Here is a 17,799-nt window from a genome sequence, read left to right on the forward strand (position 1 = left end):
TTTCCCATACCTTAGTGATTGAAACTGAACACAAGTATCAGAGGGGTAGCCGTGTTAGTCTGGATCTGTAAAAGCAGAAAAAAGTTCTGTGGCACCTTATAGACTAACAGACATATTGGAGCATGAGCTTTTGTGAGTGAATACCCACTTCATCGGATGCATGTAGTGGAAATTTCCAGGGGCAGGTATATATATGCAGGCATGATAGAGATAATGAGGTTAGTTCAATCAGGGAGGATGAGGCCCTTTTCTAGCAGTTGAGGTGTGAAAACCAAGGGAGGAGAAACTGGTTTTGTAGTTGGGAAGCCATTCACAGTCTTTGTTTAATCCTGAGCTGACGGTGTCAAATTTGCAGATAAACTGAAGCTCAGCAGTTTCTCTTTGAAATCTGGTCCTGAAGTTTTTTGCTGCAGGATGGCTACCTTTAGATCTACTATTGTGTGTCCAGGGAGATTGAAGTGTTCTCCTACAGGTTTTTGTATGTTGCCATTCCTAATATCTGATTTGTGTCCATTTATCCTTTTCCGTAGTGACTGTCCAGTTTGGTCGATATACATAGCAGAGGGGCATTGCTGGCATATGATGGTGTATATTACATTGGTGGACGTGCAGGTGAATGAACCAGTGATGGTGTGGCTGATCTGGTTAGGTCCTGTGATGGTGTCGCTGGTGTAGATATGTGGGCAGGGTTGGCATTGAGATTTGCTGCATGGATTGGTTCCTGAGCTGGAGTTAATATGGTGTGGTGTGCAGTTACTGGTGAGAATATGCTTCAGGTTGGCAGGTTGTCTGTGGGCGAGGACTGGCCTGCCACCCAAAGCCTGTGAAAGTGTGGGATCATTGTCCAAGATGGATTGTAGATCCCTGATGATGCATTGGAGAGGTTTTAGTTGGGGACTGTATGTGATGGCCAACTGGACACAGTGCTCCAGGTGAGGTCTAACCAGCACTCAGAAGAGCGGTAGTATTACCTACCATGACTTTCGTGTTGCTTGGGTCTCTCAGGTTTCCATACTCCCTTTTTGTTCCCAAGTGTTTCCAGGTATCCTCTTATGTGAGGAGTGGAAAACCACCCATGATGTCTCTCCCTGCCTTGGGAAAGTACAGGTATCCTAAAATGGAGTTCAGATTTATGTGGTCTGGTCACATGCCTCTCACCAAAAAAATAAGCCACCCTGCCTTTCAAAAGGAGCCCTAGTCACCTAAAACAAGCCAATTCCATTTTGCCTGGCATGTCTTTGCATACATAGCAACATCAATCAACTGCCAATATAGCCATAATACCACCAGACCCACTCCCGGTGATGTACCGCACCACCAGACATACCTCAAAGTCACTGACAAACAGCACTAGCACAGTGCTAGTCCACTCCCCCACCAGGCTTGTGAAGCCCCCGCCCAGCTTTGATATCCCCTGCCCCCTGCCCCCCGCAACTGCCCTACAGCCTGCATTCCCCTTGCCCCTCATATCCACACTGACAGATATCCCTCCACAGGTGCACGTGCTACAACATCACCAGAGACGCACCACCAGAAAGACCACTAACCACAGGTGAATTTTTAATGATAATATATTTTTTAAAAGCACAAGCATTGCAGAACCAGCAGCCAGCCAACTGCAGGGAAATGGCAGGCTGCCGCTGCACAGCTGACTGGCCTTCTGCTATCAGTACCACCCCTGTACCAAACCAATCAACCCCACTGTATCTAGTAGCCCAGGCAGAAGGCAGCCTGTGGAGTGAGAGTAGACATTGCAGGGAATGAACGCAATGCAGTAAGCAAGCACATGTATCAATCTCATGGTCATGACAATGACATTCAGGGGAGAAGGGAACCCAATTCATTTCCCAAATCCAAGATCACTGAGCTTCCCCCGGCAGGCTCGAGCCCCTAGGCTCTTTTTTCCCCCATTCGTCTGTAGTGCCCGGTAAATTGGTTTGACCTGGACTGTGGGTCTCTCCCCATTGGCCCTGGAGATTGTCAATCTCCAGTTTCTTTCTTTTGGTATTGAAGCAATTTTGCAAACGGGAGCCAATAATGCTCTCTGGTTGGGGGAAAAAAAGCAGCAGCCACTTCCAGAAGCCCAAAAGCAAGAAGGAAGCCACTTAAAAAATTATACTTGGTCTGCTAAAAACAAGTGAAAATACGATCCCAGGGGTAGGCAACCTATGGCACGCGTGCTGAAGGCAGAACTCAAGCTGATTTTCAATGGCACACTCACTACCCGGCTCTTGGCCACTGGTCCGGGGGGCTCTGCATTGTAATTTAAGTTTAGATGAAGTTTCTTAAACATTTTTAAAACCTTATTTACTTAACATACAACAATAGTTTAGTTATATATTATAGACTTATAGAAAGAGACCATCTAAAAACATTAAAATGTATTTCTGGAATGCGAAACCTTAAATTAGAGTGAATAAATGAAGACTCGGCACAGCATTTCTGAAAGGTTGCCAACCCCTGTACTATCCACTAGTTATAGGCTGCTCTCAGGAAGGCTCACAAACTGTGAGATAAGTTTCACTTAAGGTCCATTATATTCCCTAGTGGCTCAGTGACCTGAATAGGCCCATCACAAACAGTTATCCAGACTAAAAGCATCTTGGCTAGTGGGCGTTACCCAGGTGTAACTACATTTGAAATACAGATATGTTGTCAATATTCAAAACTTCAGATACAAAAATGATACATGCCTACACGTGAAATTATCTTATTCAGGACATCATAACTTTTCCAATGACATCTTACGTGACTCACCTTTAATGAAATGCATCATAATTGTGCTAATCTTATCAAAATAATATCACTAGGAAGAATATGCGGTGCAGTGTCAGAAAAAATCTCAATGGTTCTTTCCATCGATGAAAAGACTGAAGTTCCATAATAAATAACAAGAACTGTTAGAAATGAAATTGAGTAACATTGTGACAGCCAGGCTGCAGTTCTGTGCCTTGCCACGGCAACCCCCCCTCCACCAACACCCATCCAAAAGCACTCAAGGCCAGAAAAATTCCCAGCACTGGCCTTGGACCAACAGGCACAAAGGAAAAAATAATTTTGCAGTGCTTCCCACCTGTCCGTGTACATGCTGCTCTGTGCCCACACAGCACCCAATGCTACTCATCTGTCCCTGAACACCCTCTGCCTAACTCATAACCCCCAGCGCTGTCTGCCTCTCCATGTATATCTCCCTTCGTGCCACCACAACGCCCAGTGCTCCCTGCCTGTCTGTGTACACACCATGTCTGCCCCTACAAACCCCAGCACTGCCTGCCTGCGCATGTACAAAATGTGCACTGCCTCACAACCCCCAGTGCTGGCCACTTGTCCATGTAGATCCTGCAACCCCATAACTTCCAGCCCTGCCATGCCATGATACATCTCACCCAGGCCTAAAGCCAGGGGCCTGACCCCACAGCGACAGCTCACAGAAATATCTCCTCAGACTAATGTAGCGCCTCCTCTCCACCCAATAACCTTATTTGATGCCAATCTGATTAACAGTTTTGACGGACAAGTCTGGATTCTTCTGGATCCCGCCACCCACTCAGCAGGGTGTATCTTCTTTATTTCCCCTATGAATTTCTTTGGTGGTGCCTCCACCCTCCTCGCTCGTGCCTGGCAGAGTCACCGGGGCAGCTTGGGAGGAAAACTCTAACCATGGGGTAATCCTCACTTACTTGCCAGATAGTTGGAGACAAAACACATACAATATATTCAACACAACAGTTATGTTAAACAGGAGACAAGTATAGCATAACAGGGTAAAACACTATTTTTAGGGTTACTGGTGCCCAGTCTGACTAATGCCTGTGACTTTCCCCAGTCACGTGACTTGATGTAGCAAAGGTAAGATCAGTATCCCATTGGTACACGTACTTTATTGGGGCCCTTGATGACGTATTATCACAAAATTCTTCTCTGTGGTTTAGCCATGTGGCTAACGGATTCAGTACAGCCCAAAGGACTAACAAGTGGGAGAAGATGGTAAATCCCTCCACAGGTTTAATATGCAGCAGGTTATAAAATTCCCAACCCTCACTCCCTGGCTTGTGGACACAGTTCAGGCAGCAGGGGGTCCCCAAAACAAGTTCCCTGACTGACTAACTAAAAGATAGTGCACTCACAAATTCCAATAATGATCCTCAGGGTCAGAGCTGACTCTGGACTCCCCAGTCACTGCAGAGGGGCTGTTTTCTGCTGGCTGGGATCCTCTTCAGGCAGGAATCATGCTGCATCGGTCCCAGGATTTCCCCTTCCCACAAAGTGGTGCAGGGCTCAAGGTGCAGGTTACACAACTACACCAAATTCCAAACTGTCATTTCCCAGCCCAGCGTCCAGACACACTCCCAGCAGGCAGCAGCCCTGGACTAGCAGCTGAGGGATTTTGCTTTCAGGTCCCTAGAGGCCAGTTCTCAGGAGTAACCTAGCATCCAGGCCTGGGACTCCCCAACCCCCCACATAGCCAGTCCTGCCTTTGCCCTGGCTGGCTCCAGACTGACTCCAAAATGGCTTTTCCCCTTTCCTGAACTCCCTGGGAAGGGCCTCTCACTCCCAGTTGCTGGACAGACTCTGAGCCTGCCTTGGCCCCCCACCCTACCAAGGACAGTGCCTTTCCCTGAGCTGCCAGCAGACAAAGCCCCAGGAATCCAAGTCATCTCCTTGGTGGTTACACTAGGTTAACCTAATCAGGCTGTAGCTGCACTTCCCAACAGGGCAGTGAAGTTGGTGAATTGGAAAACTTCAGTGAACCAACAGAAAACCACACCACCCGAAAAAAGGAAGCTACTGTGATAGATAGAAGGACACCGAAAGAGACAAGGAAATGATTTTAAAAACAAATATTTGTCTAAACTACTCCCAATACATTTGTAGTTCGAATTTTAGCAGGTAAATCCCTTCATGTTTCTAACAATACTAAAGAGTTCAAGTCACTGTGCTGGTGAATTCCTGCCCAGATGGATTTTAGATGGAACCCTTGAACGCTTCCTCAGACCTCAGCATTAACTTTAATGCAGAAACAGACAACTTACCACAAATTCGCTCAGGAGAGAGTGGAATTCTCCTTATGACAACAGGAAGGAAGAGCCATGAGAATCAGCATATGAATCTCACATGTCTGACATTTGGTGTGCTGAACAGCGACCTTTATGATTCCCCTGAACAATCCCTGCAGACTCTCAGGTTATACAGGTCTCCCAGACAATTCCCTTGGCTCCATCACCAGTGGGAAGAGCAGAAAATAGACCCTGGAGAACTTCAGCCTGAGAGCCTCCCCTGGGAGTGAAGAAATGAATCCCAGGGGTTCAGATTGTCAGGGAAAATTGAGCTTTGCAGACTGTTCAGCCTAGCAATTGACGACGGCTTTTTTTTTTCTGTGTATAATGTACTGCCATCTGCACTATTTGTGGCAATGCTGCCACAAGATACAGGACCAAAACCCATTTTCTATTTATTGTAGTAGCGTACCACTGCATACCACACATGAAATTAATGCCTATTCCCTGAGCATCCAAAAAGTCTCTGCCACCCTGGGAAGGCCAAATGACATGATCGTGAATTGATGCAAACCAAAGGACATGGAAAGGCTTCCTTCTTACAGGATTCTGGCATTAACAGTATTCATTAAATCTCTAAATCAGATAAGCATCAAATGTCAATACTGTGGTGATCTTTCAGAAATCGATGCACAAAAGGGTTCTGATATCCTGGGTCAGAATTAACATAATGGAACTTCTCCACTCACTGTGTGATTCCTTCACCCGTCCCAGGCCAAAATGACCTGGAGTTCATCTCACATGGAATTCTTCATTTTACAAGTGACCAGCTGTGGAGATTCCCTGAAATGTTCCCACAGGGCCATTTCAGTGTGGTGATATTTTAGGTAAATGTGTCACGCTGGGGTCATGACATGTTGGTAAAGAACTCAAACAGCTGCTATATCTGGATCTTTTCTTTGAGCTACAGCTCCTCCCCCATACAAGCATCATAGGAACAAATTTGGGCTCTGGAAGGTATGTGTTTTGTCACCTCCAAGCTGAAAACTGGAAGCCATGGAAATTGCTGCACTCTTCTAACTACACATCTGGGCTATTCATTTTTTACCCTGCTTTTCTGCTCTCCAGGCCCTGTGATCACTCAACACAATAGCCGATGGAGCCACAAACTCCAGCTGAGCTATGTAAGGTCTTACCTAAGCCACCCAAGTACAAACAGCAGAGACCAGTCAATTTCTCAGCTCCTCTTGAATTACGCATGGCTCTTACAATGTAAGATGATCAGTGGAGGCTGCCTTTCCCTCGATGTGGGAAGGATATGGAACAAGCCTGTGCTAACCAAGCTGAGATTTTCTCCAGACACTTTATTCAAAGGGACACTGGTTTAGATAAAGGGGAAAAAAAACAAGTTTAACTACAGAAAGACAGAGTTTAAGTGATTATAAGTGAAAGTAAACAGATTAAAGCAGATTACCTAACAAATAATTAAAAACCCAATATTAAGCCTAAAATGCTAGATAGGTTGGATATGGATTAGCAATTTTTCACCATGGCTGGTGATCCAAAGCAGCAAACCAGTTTTCATGAACAGACAAGAAATCCTTCTGGAGTGGGACCAGCACTTCCCCCAGTTTAGTCTTTGTTCCTCAGTTATTTCCAGTTCTTTTTTGTGGGAGGTGAGGCCTCTAAATGATGTCGCACACCACCACATATAGTTTTAATCGATGACGGAATCCTCTGTTCCAAAACCAGTTCCCAGTCGAGTTCATGGAAAAAATACAGGTACCTAAAATAGAATTCAGTGTCATGTGGTCCGGTCACATGCCCACGCAAGCGCTGCTGAGTCCTAGGAACCATTATCCTTTGGCTGTATGGAGCTTTCTCACCAGATTGGGAATAAGCTTCTCCTAAGGTCTATTATTTCCCTAATGGCCCATTTCTCTGGATAGGTCCTTCACCAGCTTTCCAGATTGGAAGCATTTTGCCTAGGGTGCATCACCCAGGTGTAACTACATATGAAATACAGATACATAGTCAATATTAATAGCATCACATACAAAAATGATACATGCACACAAATAGAATAAATAATTTTAGCACATCATAACTTTTTCAATGACATGTGACAAGACATATCATGTACAAAATACATCACATGTCATATTTATATTATAATCATACAAGCATGGAGAATGTGGGGCACAGTGTCACAATGAGGTTGTGAGGAGGACCCCTCCTAGCAGTAAAGCACATGAGAAAACACAATCGCAACTATACATACAGAATGATGGAATCTAAATCAGCTGTTACCACTCAAGAATGAGACTTTGGAATCATCATAGACAGTTCTCTGAAAACATCTGCTAAGTGTGCCACTCTATGAATCCCAAACTATGGATACTGTATGCAGTTCTAGTCTCAAAAAAGTTATGTTAGAAATCAAAAAGTTGCAGAGAATGGTTGATGGCGTCTAATCTGGATATTAACTCAAGTTCAGTAGTTTCTCATTGAAGTTTGTTTTTGAAACTTTTCTGTTGCAAAATTGCCACCTTTGTGTTGGTTACTGAGTGACCAGAGAGGCTGAAATGTTTAGGAATCATAATATTCAAAAACCAGTAGGAGAGCTAGATATAATCAGTTTAGGTTTGAATAGAGACTGGGAATGGTTGAGCCATCACACACATTGAATCTATTTCCCCATATTAAGTATCCTCACACCTTCTTGCCAAACTGTCTGTAATGAGTTACTTGATTATCACTACAAAAGTTTTTGTCTTAATTAATTAGCCTCTTAGAGTTGGTAGGGCAACTCCCACCTTTTCATGTACATAGATATATATACATCTCCTTACTATATGTTCCATTCTATGCATCCAATGAAGTGGGCTGTAGCCCACAAAAGTTTATGCTCAAATAAATTTGTTAGTCTCAAAGGTGCCACTAGGACTCCTATTTTTTATTGATATCTCGCTTTTTCTCATAGGCTAAAAGCTGGTTCCATACCAATCTGCGGAAAGCCCTATGATCATTGTCTGCTTTCTGAGGAAACTACCGACGTTGTCCAGCCTGCGAGCCTTTGGGTATGGAGTATTCCTTTATTTGGGTTCGTGGGCTACTCCTTTGATGGCCGGCAACACAACTGTGATTTCCTTCCTTGCTACTGGTGATGGCCGCTACCCTTTTTCCTTTGGTATTAACAAAGAAGGCCCCTCTTTGAAGTTCATACCCCTCCCAGAATTAGTGTCCATTTCCCGAAGAGAAAGGACCAAGAGAACCAAGAGATCCCACAGCAATCTGAAGGACAGGATGTTACCCCTGGACTACTGAGTTCTTAAATTCATCAATCTCTAACCTGGTCCCTCCTGACAGTAAATAAAGGATTTTTTTCCTTCCCAAGTAATGCTCCGGGTACACCTCTACCGATTGCTGTTCAGAATAAAAGCCACCTATTAGGCTGCTATGTGGGAAGAAAAATTGATGAACTCCTTCATACATAAGTAGGGGGGTCAAGACACTGGATGCTTGCAGCTCTACTGGGAGGCTAAAATAATCTTCAGGATTTATACACTACTGGATGAGAGCCGCAATGTCTCCCACCACCAGATCTGGTATGGCTGAGAACCTGGCCATCCAGTCCAGCACAGTCTCACAAGTCAAGGGGCCCATGCATTTACTTAGATATTATACTTTCTTGGAGGAGAACACCTTGCTCTTATGTCTTGTTCTCCATCCCGAGTCACCACTGTAGAGATAACCGGAGCCAGAGGGGCTGGCTCCTCTGCACAGTAGGGATTTGATGTTGCAGTTTCCCATTCCTTTTACTCACAATAGGGCACAAATGACATGATGTATAAGCCTGTTTTCACCAAGTCCTGGAGGAGTCAAAAATCATCAGCTAAGGATTGTGATGGGGTATTACTGTCCTTTCATCTGTAGAGAAGGAAGATATGTTGGTTCTTGCTATAGCCTTTTCTTCAAATCTGCTGTCCTGTTCCTCCATAATCTCTGGAGGTTCCAGCATTCTGGATGCTGTAGCCAAGGAAGAATGTCTCAGGGGCTCATGGGTGTGGGTAAGCCCAAGAAGTGTGGGGGCAATATGCCATCCAGAGACCCCAGTAGGGCTTCTAGGGCAGTGGGGTGCTCATGGCCACCCTACCATCTTGATGGAGAAGTCAGTTGAGGGTATACCCGAGGAGGTCCTTGACAATAGGCATTGTAGAGAGCATGGGAAGAGTAATGAGAGACGACCTCCTCTGGCTCGTTGTCTGATTCGCTACTAGAAAGCGGAAGTGCACAACAGAGTACTGGAGAAGACTCCTACAGTTCTGGTGCTGAGAGGAAGAGACTCTAGTATATCAGATACCCCGAGTTCTCTTGACCAGGTGCCATTGGCAGTACAGAGTGAGCCAGGAATCTTGCCCACACTTAATGTTCCAGTGCTGGATGGCTGCATGAGGGGTTTCTGCCAGTTTAAAGCAGAGTCCTAACGGGAAGGTGCTAGAGAGCCTAGATCTTGGAAATGATGCACGCTAATCTTTTCCCATCTTTGTCAAATAGCCTCTGATAAAATTTATGTCTGGCTTTTTTGTGGCATAACTTCTGACTGACACAGATAAGTCTATCCTCTTTCTATTCCCTATAGTTCATGCCCTATTCTCATTACCTTTCTGCTAGGAAGCCGAATAGACAACCAGTGGGGACACTAGACAATAGAGGTGCTAAAGGAGCACTCATGGATGATAAGGCCATTGTGGAAAAACTAAATGAATTTTTTGCATTGGTCTTCATGGCTGAGGATTTGAGGGAGATTCCCAAACCTGAGCCACTCTTTTTAGGTGACAAATCTGACGAACTGTCCCAGATTGAGTTATTGAGTAATGGTCTCAAGTTGCAGTGGGGGATGTTTAGGTTGGATATTAGGAAAAACTTTTTCACTAGGAGGGTGGTGAAGCACTGGAATCTCCTTCCTTAGAGGTTTTTAAGGTCAGGCTTGACAAAGCTCTGGCTGGGATGATTTAGTTGGGAATTGGTCCTGCTTTCAGCAGGGTGTTGGATTAGATGACCTCCTGAGGTCCTTTCCAATCCTCATATTCTATGATTCTATGAACACTAGAGGAGGTTTTGGAACAAATTGATAAATTAAACAGCAATAAGTCACCGGAACCAGATGGTATTCACCCAAGAGTTCTGAAAGAACTCAAATGTGAAATTTCAGAACTACTAATTGTACTCTGTAACCTGTCATTTAAATCAGCTTCTGTACCAGATGATGGGAGGATAGTTAATATGACACCAATTTTTAAAAAGGGATCCAAAGGTGATCCCGACGATTACAGGCCTGTAAGCCTGACTTCAGTACCAGGCAAACTGGTTGAAACTATAATACAGAACAATACTATCAGACATATAGATGAACATAATTTGTTGGGGAAGAGTCAAAATGGTTTTAGTAAAGGGAAATCACACCTCAACAATCTACATGAATTCATTGAGGGGGATCAACAAGCATGTGGACAAAGAGGATCCAATGGATATAGTGTACTTAGATTTTCAGAAAGCCTTTGACAAGGTCCTTCACCAAAGGCTCTGGGATAAAAGGGAAGGTGCTCTCATGGATTGGTAACTGGTTAAAGATAAGAAACAAAGGATAGGTATAAATAATCAGTTTTCAGAACGGAGAGAGGTAAATAGTGGTGTCCCCCACGGGTCTGTACTGGGACCAGTCCTATTCAACATATTCATAAATGATCTGTAAAAAGGGGTAGACAGTGAGGTGGAAAAATTTGCAGATGATACAAAATTAATAAAGATAGTTAAGACCCAGGCAGACTGTGAAGAAATAGAAAACAATGTCTCAAAACCAGGTGATTGGGCAACAAAATGAAAGATAAAAATTAATATTGATAAATGCAAAGTAATACACATTGAAAAGCATAATCCCAACTATACCTAAAAAATGATGTGGTCTAAATTAGCTGTTACCACTCAAGAAAGAGATCTTGGAGTCACTGTACATAGTTCTCTGAAAACATCCACTCAAAGTCCAGGCACAGACAAAGAAAAGCAAATAGAATGTTGGGAATCATTAAGAAAGGGATAGATAACAGGACAGAAAATATCATATTATCTCTACATAAATTTATGGTACACCCACATCTTGAATACTGTGTGCAGGTATGGTCGCCTCATTTCAAAATATATATACTGGAACTGGAAAAGGTTCAGTAAAAGGGCAACAAAAATTATTAGGGGTACAGAACTGCTTCTGTATGAGGAGAGATTAATAAGACTGGGATTTTTCAGTTTGGAAAAGAGATGGCTAAGGGGAGATATGATTGAGGTCTATAAAATCATGATTGATGTGGAGAAAGTAGATAAGGAAGTATTGTTTACTACTTCTCATAACATAAGAACTAGGGATCACCAAAAGAAATTAATAGGCAGAAATTTAAAATAAATAAAAGGAAGTGTTTCTTCATGTTAGGATATAGATATTCAAGCCTGTCTGCAAAGGCCTATGCTTTAAGATGTAGGTGTATTCTTATCACTTAGCTAGTTATAGAGGTATAAAAGAAAGAATCAAAGATCACTGTCTGTGTAATGGCCTTCTCTTACTGTGACAGGCTAAGGCCTTCAGCTAAGATGTAGTTAGGCAGCCACAAGCTGGGAAGTGTATGGTCACATCCTCACATTCCAAACTAGTCACATTGAAATAAGGTGCTATTGGGCTGTTAGGAATACAATCCTGTCCTGATATTCCATCACCTCCAGAGAAAGGGAAGAGCCTAGAAGATGTAAAAGGAAACTTAGTTTGATAGCATCCTGTCTGGCAACAACTCACTTATCAATAGACACAGCTGGAAAACCCTTATGTCTGTATAGATGTTGTTGTGAAATCTTCACTTCTGTATTGTTTTGTATGTTTATTTGCATGGTCTCTGTATGGTTCTGTGATTGTTAATTCAGTATCCTCCAAAACACAGATTCTCCTACCCTAGAGCCCCATCCTCCTCCTTTACTCAGGCCCTCTTTCCCCCTGCCACACATACACACACACACTGATTGCTGGAGTCGGAGTTGATTCAGGCTTGCCACACCCACTACCGCATCTCTTCCCAGAAGGTCTTGCCCCTTGTTTCTCCCCTTTCCCTGATGCTCCAGCCCCCAGCCATGTCAGAGCTAGATTGTGATAAGAGCTGCTCAGAGAGCTCAGGAAACTCTGGGGAGCCCTGGACACTCCACTTTTCCTGGATTTTAAGTTCTGGGGGGTGGGGACAGAGGCTGAGGGGTCCCCTTGGGTCTCCCAGTGAATTGCCCAGGACAGGTGGAGGGTTTAGGGCTCCTCAGGTGGTTCTGGATCCCTGGGCAACTCTCACCATGGCCCAGCTCTGACTTCTGGTCTGAATAGGGTGTGAAGCCTTCACCAGTGAGGAGGACCAGGGAATTGGGTGTTGAGTGAAGAGATGGGGCAGGGGGAGGGGTCCTCGTGGGAAGAGGCAGAGTAGGGGGTGGGGCGTTAAGCGGGAAGTAGAGAGGCAGCTGGGATGGTGCTCCTGCATGTGTCCCACTTTTGTCTTTTGAAAAGATGGTCACTCGACACTGAACGGGCTGGGCTGGGACTGGAGCGAGACGTGCCACTGCGGGGGAGTTGAGGACCGTTTCCAACCATTTTCAATGCAGCACAAATGGATGGCGGGAGAAGAGAATCTGGGCCGGAGGCTCCATGTGTCAGACCCTCACTCGCACACGCAGCTCTGCTCTGCATCAGTGCGGAGGGGGCTCAGCAGATGTGTGGTGTTCAGAGCCATCAGCAGAGCCAGGGGATGGGGGCAAGTTGCCTAAATAGCTTCTCCTGGGTCTCCTCCATTCATCATGTGTCTGACGTGACTCAATCACAAGCAGCTGGCTGAGGAGGTTGGGGAAGGATGGGTGACCATTCCCTTTCAATAGCCCCGTCCACAGCTCGTGCAGTGCTCATGGGTCAAGCTGCACCCAGAGGGCTCGGGAAGTGCCAGGACTGTGACTACAGAATAGCTCTGCAGCTTTTTTAATGGCCCCTAGATATTTAACCAAAGACAATGGGACATTGACAGCCAGGTCACATCCCTTCTCTTTACTGAGTGTATCGGCAGGAATTCTGAGGTCAGAGCAGCCACCGATCCAGATGTTTATGGGCCAACATGCAACCAGTTCCCTGACTCTCCATTGACACAGTCACTTTGTAAATTCTGCTGCTGCCTTGGTCTCTTTCTCCCAGTGCACCATCCTCCCTCACCAGGCTCTGTTCCATTGCTCCAGGCCTTAGACCCTTTCTGAACTTCTCTCTACAGAGTTTAGATTAGTAGTTCATGTCTTCTTGGGTGTAAGGATGGAATAGGTGCCCTCGCCATGGCCCATGTTTTTCATGTCTCATGTGACCAGCGGCGGAGCCAGCTGATGAACTGACCCTTCACTTTTTGAGTACTCTGATTATCCTTGCATGAAGGTGCTTGCTTTTCAAGCTGTACACAATTGGGTTCATCATGGGCAGGGTCAGCAGGTAGACGTAGCCCATGAGAATCTGAAGCAAGGGAGAAGAGCTATTCCCAAATCTCTGTACTACAGACAAGCCAGTCCCTGGTATGAAGAAGAGGAGGACAGCACAGAAGTAAGAGACACAGGTGCTCAGTGCCTTGACGCACTCCGCATGGGAGGCAATGCTCAGCTCTGTTTTCAGAATCATTACATAAGATAGGAGGATTAGCAGCGAGTCCAGCATCGCTGTGCAGACTGTGACAAAAAAGCCATAGATGCTGCTGACTCTAATATCCAAACAAGCCATCTTAATGATCTCTTGGTTCAAGCAGTAGGAACGGGAGAGGACATTGTCTTGACAGTATTGGGAACGTTTCAGGAGAAAGGGCAGTGGGAACACTACGGCAACCCCTCTTAGCACACACACCAGTCCCATCTTGGCTATTCTTGGCAGGATTAAGATGGAAGCATATCTCAGTGGGTGAGAGATGGCGATGAAGCGGTCAAAGGCCATCAACAAGAGCACAGAGGATTCAGTGCATGAAAGCGAGTGGATGAAGAACAGCTGGGCAAAACAGGCATCGAGGCTGACCTCCCTAGCATTAAACAAGAATGTTCCCAATGTTGTTGGCATGGTGGCTATTGATAAACCAAGGTCTGTGACTGCCAACATGGAAAGGAAAATGTACATGGCCTCATGGAGGCCTGTATCTGTTCTTAGAATGAACAGAATGACTGAATTTCCTACTACAGAAATAACATACACTAAGCAGAAGGGGATAGAGATCCAGAGATGAACGTCTTCCTGCCCAGGTATCCTGGTGAGAAGGAACACTGCAGAGTTGAAGTTGGTGTCATTGACAGCTGACATCATGTACTGGGAGGTACGATAGTTTTGCACCTTTCCTCCTGAAAGGAAAAGCAACAGGAGACTAGATGATATTTAACAAGACATCTTTCTGCTTTCACTGTATTTCTAGAGAGTCCCAGGAGCTCAAGGAAGATCAGCAAAAACTTAATCTTGGATTTACACTGCATATAAGACGATAGGCACTCCCAGACTGGATCAGACTTGGAGACCATCTAGCCCAGTATCCACTGGCCCATTTGATATGCTTCAGAGGAAGCCAAATGAAGCCCTGCAATAGAAAGCTATGAGATAACCTGCTCCCAGGGAATGTTTTCCCCTGACACCCATTATTTATACATATTTTGTACTGTACATGAGGAAGGTTTATAGTCCTTCCAAAACTTTTTAAAATAGTCTTCACTAATGTAATTGGAATTTCTGGTTACCCACATAAACATACGGTTCCTCTTTGAATCCTACTAAACTCTTGGCCCTGTTGATAACTTGTGGCTGGGAGTTCCACAGTCTCCTTTAGCCCCATGTGGTTTTACACTTTTGACCTTCCCATGGACACCTGTTCTGACCCTCCATTTCTGAGTGTAGCCCATTGTATCATGCAAAGAGAAGTGCATGGTGAAATCTGTCATTGTACTTATCTGTTCTGCATTGAAGCTATTTATAAAAATGGTTAGTTCTGTCATTATATATATATATATATATTTTATTTTCTCCACTCCTGAGAGTCCAAATTATGTCTCTGCCTCTTTTCAGCAAATGGGATAAATTCTCAGGGTCAGGTTCTGATTTTAATAACAATGGCTTCAGCTGCGTCACTCCAGATTTATATGTGTAAATTCAATCAGTACCAGGCTCTATTAACTTTCCCTTATCAAGTGCTCCCAGTAATACACTCTGACCCCCAAGAATCTGTCCAAAAGAATCTGAAGTGCTTTGCCTCGCCAGCTTTGACTGAATCCAGAGAGTTCAATCATTAAAGACAGGATATTGGGTTAGATCACTGGAAGACAGGATACTGGGCTAGATGGACTTTTGGCCTGACCCGGTATAGCCGATCTTATGTTCTCACTGTAAGTTTTAGAAAGAGCTTCTGGTCAGTTTCTCGGAGACATGATTATATTACTGTTCACTAAACAAAGAATTAATTGCCCAAATCCATTGTAAACAATATGTGGAATAGTATCAGGGGGTAGCCATGTTAGTAGTTAGCATAAAAACCTCCAAGTTTAGTTGCCAGCTTGGACCTGGTACTGCTGCCACCACCCAAAAAATTAGAGTGTTTTGGGGCACTCTGGTCCCCACAAAAACCTTCCCTGGGGACCCCAAGACCCAAATCCATTGAGTCTCACAACAAAGGGAAATAAACCTTTTCCCTTCCCCCTCCTCCAGGTATTCCTAGAGAGATACACAGACACAAGCTCCGTGAATCTAAACAGAGGGAGTCCACCCTCTCTAATTCCAGTCCTGGAAACAAAAGCATTTCCCTCTTCACCCAGAGGGAATGCAAAGTTAGGCTAGTACATCTAACACACACAGGTCTCCCCTGACTTCTTCCTCCCACCAATTCCCTGGTGAGCTGCAGACTCAATTCCCTGGAGTTCCTCACTAAAGAAAAAACTCCAACAGGTCTTAAAAGAAAGCTTTATATAAAAAAGAAAGAAAAATACATAAAACTGGTCTCTCTGTATTAAGGTGACAAATACAGGGTCAATTGCTTAAAAGAATATTGAATAAAGAGCCTTATTCAAAAAGAATACAATTCAAAGCACTCCAGCAACTATAGACATGTAAAAACAAAACAACAAACCATTTTTGTACTCACAACTTGGAAACAGAAGATTAGAAAAGCAGGAAATAGAAAAATTCTTCTCAAAGCTGAGAGAGATTCAGGCAGAAGACAAAGAACTCAGACACAAACTTCCCTCCACCCAGAGTTGAAAAAAATTATGTTTCCTGATTGGTCCTCTGGTCAGGTGCTTCAGGTTACTTTTTTTTTCAGGTGAAAGAGACATTAACCCTTAGCTATCTGTTTATGACACCCTGGAACTCCTTGCCAGAGAGTGTTGTGAAGGCCAATAGTATAACGAGGTTCATAAGGGAGCTAGATAGATTCATGGAGGACAGGTCCCTCAATGGCTATTAGCAGGATGGGCAGGAATGGTGTCCCAAGCCTCTGGCCATGGCTACACTGGCGCTTTACAGCGCTGCTCTCCCAGGATCCCCTCTCTGCCTGAACACGGGTTGCTCTTACAGGGCCATTTCACTAGGTGACATCTACCATGTCTTTCCATCCACACTCCAAGGAGGACTGGAGAACTGAGCAGGATTATGACATTACAGGTATCAAGGAGGCTGAACAGCTGTAACATAAGAATGGCCACACTGGGTCAGACCAAAGGTCCATCTAGCGCAGTATTCTGTCTTCCGACAGTAGCCAATGCCAGGTGTTTCAGAGGGAATGAACAGAACAGGGAATCATCAAGTGATCCATCCCCTGTCGTCCATTTCCAATTTCTGGTAAAAAGAATCTAGGAACACTCAGAGCATGGTGGGTCATCCCTGGCCATCTTGACTAACAGCCATTGATGGACTTATCTTCCATGAAATTATCTAGTTCTTTTTTGAACCCTCTTATCGTCTTGGCCTTCCCAACATCCTCTGGCAAGAAGTTCCCTGGCTTGACTGTTCATTGTGTGAAGAAATACTTCCTTTTATTTCTTTTCGACCTACTGCCTATTCATTTCATGTGGTGACCTCTAGTTCTTTTCTTCTGAGAAGGAGTAAATAACACTTCCTTATTTACTTTTTCCATACAAATCATGATTTTATAGACCTCTATCATTTCCCCTGTAGTTGTCTTTTCCAAGATGAAAAGTCCCAGTCTTATTAATCTCTCCTCCTATGCAAGCTGTTCCACACCCCTAATCATTTTTGTTGCCCTTTTCTGAACCTTTTTCCAATTCCAAGATATCTTTTTTGAGATGGGGAGACCACATCTCCATGCAGTATTCCTACACTTTATTTTCTATGGTTCAGCCAGTTACTGATCCATGAGAGGACCCTTCCTCTTATCTCATAACAGCTTACTTTGATCAAGAGCCTCTGCTGAGGGACCCTCTCAAAGGCTTTCTGAAAATCCCAGTATGTCAGTGCACTGCAAGGCCTTCAATGGCTTTTAAACTTTCCCATGGGGACATCGGAGACATGGTCCAGTGAACTTCTGTTCAGGCCTAACAAGATGCAACCTGCTATGAGAAACTCGTTTTAACAAGGAAGCCCCTGTGCCCGCACAGGCCACAGGCCAAAATGTGTATCTTGAATAACGTTGGTACTGGAAGAGCCCAAAATAACCACTATAGGAATGTATTCACTCTGACCCCTTACTTCAAATGCACTGTGGTCTAGTGGATAGAGCACTAG

General features: G+C 44.5%; 1 protein-coding gene across 1 annotated transcript; it reads right to left on the bottom strand.

The window, feature by feature from the left end:
• Positions 1 to 13,446: 13,446 nt before the first annotated feature.
• Positions 13,447 to 14,382, bottom strand: LOC115643653 (olfactory receptor 51G2-like). Its single transcript, XM_030547648.1, has one exon. The coding sequence runs from the start codon at positions 14,380 to 14,382 to the stop codon at positions 13,447 to 13,449; it is 936 nt and encodes a 311-aa protein (XP_030403508.1).
• Between the last annotated feature and the right edge of the window lie 3,417 nt (positions 14,383 to 17,799).

Source organism: Gopherus evgoodei, unplaced genomic scaffold (assembly GCF_007399415.2).
Source record: "Gopherus evgoodei ecotype Sinaloan lineage unplaced genomic scaffold, rGopEvg1_v1.p scaffold_65_arrow_ctg1, whole genome shotgun sequence".
Taxonomy (NCBI): Eukaryota; Metazoa; Chordata; order Testudines; family Testudinidae; genus Gopherus; species Gopherus evgoodei.

Coding starts and splice junctions, on each gene's coding strand:
- LOC115643653 (XM_030547648.1), bottom strand. CDS start 14,382: ATGTCAGCTGTCAATGACACCAACTTCAACTCTGCAGTGTTCCTTCTC.